Source organism: Hypanus sabinus (assembly GCF_030144855.1).
Source record: "Hypanus sabinus isolate sHypSab1 chromosome X2 unlocalized genomic scaffold, sHypSab1.hap1 SUPER_X2_unloc_4, whole genome shotgun sequence".
Classification (NCBI taxonomy): domain Eukaryota; kingdom Metazoa; phylum Chordata; class Chondrichthyes; order Myliobatiformes; family Dasyatidae; genus Hypanus; species Hypanus sabinus.
The window spans coordinates 1,447,075-1,454,030 of NW_026779004.1; the positions used below are offsets into that span (position 1 = coordinate 1,447,075).

The following is a 6,956-nucleotide window of genomic DNA, read 5'->3' on the forward strand; positions in this document are numbered from 1 at the left end:
AAAACGTACAAGAGAGGTAAAGTGGATACCAGACAACTGTAAAATGATGCTGGAGAGGGAGCAAAGCTGAACAAAAAATAGCAGATCAAGTCAATGTTATTTTGCGTTAGTCTTCAACATGGAAGACAGCAGCAGAACACATGAACACCGGAATATCAGACAATAGAGATGTGTGATTATTTCTCCCTCCCTCCTTTCTTAAAAAGTGGGATAACATTAGCCATTCTCCAATGCTCAGGAACTGATCCTGAATCTAAGGAACATTGGAAAATGATTACAAATGCATCCGCAATTTCCAGGGCCACCTCCTTTAGTACCCTAGGATGCAGACCATCTGGACCTGGGGATTTGTCAGCCTTCAGTCCCATCAGTCTACTCATCACCGTTACCTTCCTAATGTCAATCTGTTTCATTTCCTCAGTTACTCTATGTCCTTGGCCCATCCATACATCTGGGAGATTGCTTGTGTCTTCCTTAGTAAAGACAGATCTAAAGTACTTATTAAATTCATCTACTATTTCTCTGTTTCCCATAACAATTTCACCCAATTCATTCTTCAAGGGCCCAACATTGTTCATAACTATCTTCTTTCTCTTCACATACCTAAAAAAGCTTTTGCTATCCTCCTTTATATTCATGGCTAGCTTGTGTTCGTACCTCATTTTTTCTCCCCGTATTGCCTTTTTAGTTAAGTTCTGTTGTTCATTAAAAAGGTCCCAATCATCTGTCCTCCCACTCACCTTAGCTCTGTCATACTTCCTTTTTTAATGCTATGCAATCTCTGACGTCCATTGTCAAGCACTGTGGCCCCTTTCCCCCCTTTGAATCTTTCCTTCTCCGGGGGATGAACTGATTTTGCACCTTGTGCATTATTCCCAAGAATACCTGCCATTGCTGCTCCACTGTCTTTTCTGCTAGGATATCCGTGCAGTTAACTTTGGCCAGCTCCTCCCTCATGTCTCCATAGTCTTCTTTGTTCAACTGCAACACAGACACTTGCAAGCTGCCCTTATCGTTCTCAAATTAAAAACTTATATTATGGTCACTACCTCCTCATGGCTCCTTTACTTCAAGATCGCTTCTCAAATCCTGTTCATTACATAACACTAAATCCAGAATAGCCTTGTCCCTGGTCGGCTCTCGTACAAGCTGTTCCAAGAATGCATCCTATAGGCACTGTACAAACTCCCTATCCTGGGGTTCAGCACCAACCTGATTCTACCAGTTCACCTGCATCTTGAAATCCCCCATAACTACTGCGACATTACCTTTGCCACATGCCAATGTTAACTCCCTATTCAACTTGCACCCAATATCCATGCTACTGTTTGGTGGACTGTAGACAACACCCATTAGGGTCCTTTTGCCCTTACTTTTCCTCAGTTCTATCCACACAGACTCCACTTCTCCTGATTCTATGTCCCCCCTTGCAAAGGACTGAATCTCATTCCTCACCAACAGGGCCACCCCACCCCCTCCGCCCACATTTCTGTCCCTACGACAGCACGTATACCCTTGTACATTCATTTCCCAGGTCTGATCTCCCTGCAGCCATGTCTCCGTTATTCCAACAACATCATAGTTACCCATTCGCACCTGGGCTTCAAGCTCATCCGCCTTATTTCTGACACTTTATGCATTCAGATATAGAATTTTTACCCCATTTCTCCTCTCTCAGTTTGAATCGCTGCCTATTGTGTTTAACCCAGCTCCCCGAACTCCCATCGGGCTATACGCCGCTAGAATTTTGTTGTCCTTCCTAAATTTACTTATTCTTTCTGCACATTTAACTCCATGTTCCGTTAGACCATCCCTCTGTACATGTGTCCTCCTTAACACTTATTCCGCCTCACCTTTCTCTACTATTCACTTAATATTCCGGAACCGTGTAGTCCCCACCTGTCCTTTATTCTTCATCTCGCTATCCTGTCTCACATTCTGGATCCCCGCCACCTGCAAATTTAGTTTAACCCCCCCCCCCCCAAGAAGCACTAGCAAACTTCCCTGCAAGAATGTTAGTACCGCTCCAGTTCAGGTGTAAACCTTCCCTTCGGAACTGATCCCGCCTTCCCTGGAACAAAGCCCAATTATCATAAAAACCTGAAGCCCTCCCTCCTGCACCATCCTTTCAGTAACGTATTCATCTGTATAATCCTTCTGTTCCTTGCCTCACTCGCACGTGGCACAGGTAGCAATCCTGAGATTGTTACCCTGGAGGCCATGCTCTTCAGCTTCGCACCTAACTCCCGGAACTCCCTACGCAGTTGTATTAGTTATATTAATCATTGTTACTTCAATAATAAATGCAGTTTGGAATGAAATTACTTCTTGCTGTTAACTCAAGCGGACGCAGCCGTTCTGTGAACTATTTGAAATGATACTTGCTCTGGGATAATCCAATGTGCATGTGGGGGTGTCTGCTGAGTTGGAGCCGTACCGATTCTCAAGATTGTCTCATTTGTTCATATATTGATCATGAAATTAATTTGAATTTTTACCTCTGCTTTTTTTTAATGGTTCAGGCAGCCATTTTGTGAAGTGTTTGAAATCAGAGTTCCAGAGCATGCGCAGTTTGCGGACACAGATGCGAAGGGACCGAAACAAGGTTATAAAGTGATCTCGAAGTCTACGGACAAATGTTCATTCAGGCAGGGTCAGGCGGAGACAATGGGTTACCCACACATAGCGTCAGAAGCACAGTAACACATAACCACACAAAGTGTGGTGATCAGAGCCAGGGATTTTAATGTTGTTGAGGAGCAAACAGACACGGACACCCACATTCACACAGGTAGATAGACACACACACACACACACACACACACACACACGCACTCACGCACGCACACACACACACACACACACACACACACACACACACGCACTCACGCACGCACACACACACACACACACACACACACACACACACACACACACACACACACACACACACGCACGCACGCACACACACACACACACACACACGCACTCACGCACGCACACACACACACACACACACACACACACACACACACACACACACACACTCACACACACACACTCACACACAACTACACTGTCTTCACCGTCCAGAGAACATGGAAAAGAAACATAGAAAACCCTAGAGCACAATACAGGCACTTCGGACCACAAAGCTGTGCCGAACATGTCCTTATCAAAGAAACTACCTAGGGATACACATAGTCCTCTATTCTTCTAAGCTCTATGACGCAAGCAGAACAATTTTATGAGACCCTATCGTTTCCGCCTCCACCACCGTCGCCGGTAACCTATTCCACTCTCTCACCACTCTCTGCGTAAAACAACCTATCTAAATATTAAATCTTTAATTTAATCACATTCTGTCACCGCGGGGATTTCACGTGTCTGACGTAAATGGTTTGTAAATAATTACAACATGTTTATTTCTAAATCTGTCGAAATCTGTCCCTGTGGAGTCGCTAAATGGTTTTAAAAACCCCAGGCAAGTGCTGCCTCGACATGTCATTCCGAGAGATCACCTGTGGCACAGACGGATTACTGGGCAGATACAATGTCCTCAATTGTCCATAGGTACCTGAGTGTGCAGAAAATACTGTTCGTGTTGATTGCCGTCATTGGAGTTCCTGGTGAGTGAGCAGAGCAATTCATGTTCGGTATCTCTGAGTGTTTACTGGTGTGATGCTGTTTCTGATCATTTAACAAGCTTTTAACGATGATCATTGAGTACACCTCCGTCAGAGGTGTCTATCCTGTCAGTTCAACATTTTGATATTTTATATTTAACGACAAGCGGAACTAAACCGCTGCCTCTCCTCTCATTCACGGTACCGACTCGAACGTTGTTCCTGCCTTTAACGGGACGTTGTACAGAGTTTCTCCAGTGCTGGGGACAAGCAGCTCTCCGGGAGGGTGTGACGGGGAGGATATCAGTGGAGCCTTTTCCAGAGCAGTCCCATTGCTGGGTCCAGGCAGCTCCATAGAAAGGTGTGACAGGGTGGGTTTAAATGGAATTTTTCCCAGTGCTGGGGGCAGCACCTTCCAGGGAAGTTGTACCTCGGAGGGTTTTACATGGTGCAGTTCCCAGTTCCTGAGTTATTGATCAGAGAGAACCCCTGGTCATGTGTTTTACGTCTCGTTACGAAGTCTGTCATAGTCCGATCCTACTGTCTGTTGGTCAGTGATTGGGTCTGATCACCTGAACCAGTGTTCACGGATCTGCTAACGTGTGATATCGAACTGAACTGTGCTGTAAAATTAATCCATTAACTCAGCCTCAGGTTACTAGCTTGTTTCTGCTTTCCCTCTGAGACCCGTCGGGAATCGGGGCCCCGCTTAGTCCAGACGAAGAATCTCGGTCCGAATACAGCGTCTTAACTCCACATTGAAGAGGGCAAGTTAGAGACAATGTGACCCTTGTCTGATGTTGGATTAGCAACGGTTCACAAACCCTAGCACTCCTGATCTTCAGATGAAAACCGATCCGTTGTAAATTTCCGCAGAATGTGTTCAGTAATGTCCAGTGTCTGTTCTTTCTCTCTCTCGCTCCAGTGAATTTATTGGCGATTGTGATCCTGTCCCGGGGAAAGTGCGGCCTCTCCACCTGCACCACTCGCTACCTGGTGGCCATGGCAGCGGCCGATCTACTGTCCGTTTTTACCGAGATCATTTTTTTAAAATCAGTTGGTATTACCCTTCCGGTGGAGTTTTCTGGACATCACCCCTGTGTGCAGAGTTATCGCGTATTGAGGTTCACAGCCACACAATGTTCTGTCTGGTTCACCGTCACTTTCACTGTTGATCGTTTTGTCGCCATTTGCTGCCAGAAGCTGAAAACGAAATATTGCACCGGGAAAACTGCGGCTGTGGTTCTGACAACAACCGGCGTACTGACCTGTCTAAGAAACGTTCCCCGATACTTCACACGGGAACCCAAGGTGATCATCGACAATGTACCGTGGTTCTGTATGATCAAGGACAATGTTTTCACTGACCCCGGGTGGGTAGTATATAATTGGCTCGATACGGTTTTAACTCCGTTCCTCCCTTTCGTTATGATCCTGCTGCTCAACGCTCTGACAGTCAGACACATTTTAGTGGGCAGTCGGGTCCGTAAGGGGCTGAAGGGTCAGAGCAAAGGGGAGAACCGCAGTGACCCGGAGATGGAGAACAGGAGGAGGTCTGTGGTTTTACTCTTCACCCTCTCCGGCAGCTTTATCCTCCTGTGGATGACACTGGTTGTAAATTTCATGTATTATTATGTCTCAGGAAAAGGATACAATTTCAATGACTCTGAATGGATCTTTACCTACGCCGGTGTTTTGCTGAGGAATTTCAGCTGCTGCACGAACACATTTATTTACGCGGTAACTCAGTCAAAATTTAGGGCACAGGTGATCAGCGCGTTGAAATATCCGGTCACCTCGGTGCTTCAGTTCCTCAATAAAGCGGCGTCCTGATTACAAGCCGGAGGCGGCCGCAGTGTTTCCAGTCCGCGTCCAGCCCCTCACGTTCACCACCTGATTTCCCAGATGTTATTCCCAGGCCGATTATCCCATCGTCCGGCAGCTATGGGATATCAGCATAGTTTGTGTATGGGGTGGGGCAAAGCACCGTCCGGGAGGGTCAGTATCTCATTGGATCGGGAAGATGTCAATCGAAGAACTGCTCCGGAAGGTACAAACCCATTGGTCAGTGGATATTTGGATCTATTTCCATTCCCTTGGACCATCCTCGCAGTCCGACGTTCCACCATGTCGGCTGCGTATAGTACGATGCTATAGGCTATTCCAATATTATCACAGCAGTCTCCGCAGTCCCTTGAACGATTGGCTAACGTGAAGGAATAGGGCGGGATTTGGACAAACGACGGTCGACATTCCCACTTCAAGGCGCTGATGCCGCCACCATCTGGACTGGAGTGTGGTGCGGAGAATTGGGAAATAAAACCCTGGCCGCTTCTATTGTTTTTCCGTTCGAAACGTAATTTACCCCAGAGATCGTACGGAATGAAACACAATATTATGAACTAAATTAAAGTCACTCCCATTACGTCAGAGAGCTTTTAAATAAAGTCTAACAACCCCCGAGGATTGTAATGAAGCCTCCATCTGATTTCTTTCTTTCTGATACGCTTCTCACTGAATTAAAATGTGTTCAACTGTTTCATAATGACAAAACGTACACGGCCCAGAGTGATGTTTACCAACACGACATGAGGTATAGTATTGCTAATTGGAAAACTATTCTTGTTTTCTTCCCTTCTCCCATAAATCCAACACTTTTATGTGTTCTGTAATGGTATTTCCCATTAGACACAGTTGTATCTCCCCTTGTGACCATTATCCCACCAGTCTTTCCATAGGCCCACAATTATTAACACTAAAGCCCATAGGTTCCTAGTTTCCCAGATTTCCTAGGTGGAAGCTCTTTATCGACAGTTGACAGTTGAATAGTTCAACAACCTTTATACCAAAAACAGTCAACCCGTTCATTCCCCTCCGCCCCTCTATGTGCAGAGAGCCTTAGGAATTCGACATATAAACCAATACTTTGAATAGGAAATAATGATGAGTTATTTGATGAGTTTCTAACAATAATTCTCATCTATTACTGAAGTAACCTGTTTTAAGACTCATCAAACCGAAAAGGAATCTGAACGAATTACAAATTTATCTCGGGAAATTTCCTTCACCCATTCTAAGCAGAAAACAGATGGCAACCAATTTTGCCGTATGTTCTGATAAATGGTCGGTAAGTCATTTCTCTATCCTTACCTTTAATTCAGTCAGAGAAAAAGGCTCCACCATCATTCCCAGTTAAATTATCTTTCGATCCGTCTGCAAAAAATGGTTAAAATGATTAACCTGTTTAATGATGATGGTTCACATATCATAATAATTTTCCTGAATATACTGTTGAGCTAACAGAATCTCAACATGACAGCATCCTTAAAC

General features: G+C 45.2%; 1 protein-coding gene across 2 annotated transcripts; it reads left to right on the plus strand.

The window, feature by feature from the left end:
* Positions 1-1,760: 1,760 nt before the first annotated feature.
* LOC132385883 (probable G-protein coupled receptor 139) lies at positions 1,761-6,089 on the plus strand. Of its 2 annotated transcripts, none has more exons than XM_059958122.1 (3): positions 1,761-2,605; positions 3,459-3,629; positions 4,552-6,089. In XM_059958122.1, the coding sequence occupies exons 2-3, from the start codon at positions 3,554-3,556 to the stop codon at positions 5,457-5,459; spliced, it is 984 nt and encodes a 327-aa protein (XP_059814105.1). In that variant the 5' UTR covers positions 1,761-2,605; positions 3,459-3,553; the 3' UTR covers positions 5,460-6,089. The 2 variants fall into 2 exon arrangements, with proteins under 2 accessions (XP_059814105.1, XP_059814104.1); XM_059958121.1 differs by having other exon boundaries at positions 3,485-3,629.
* Positions 6,090-6,956: the final 867 nt, after the last annotated feature.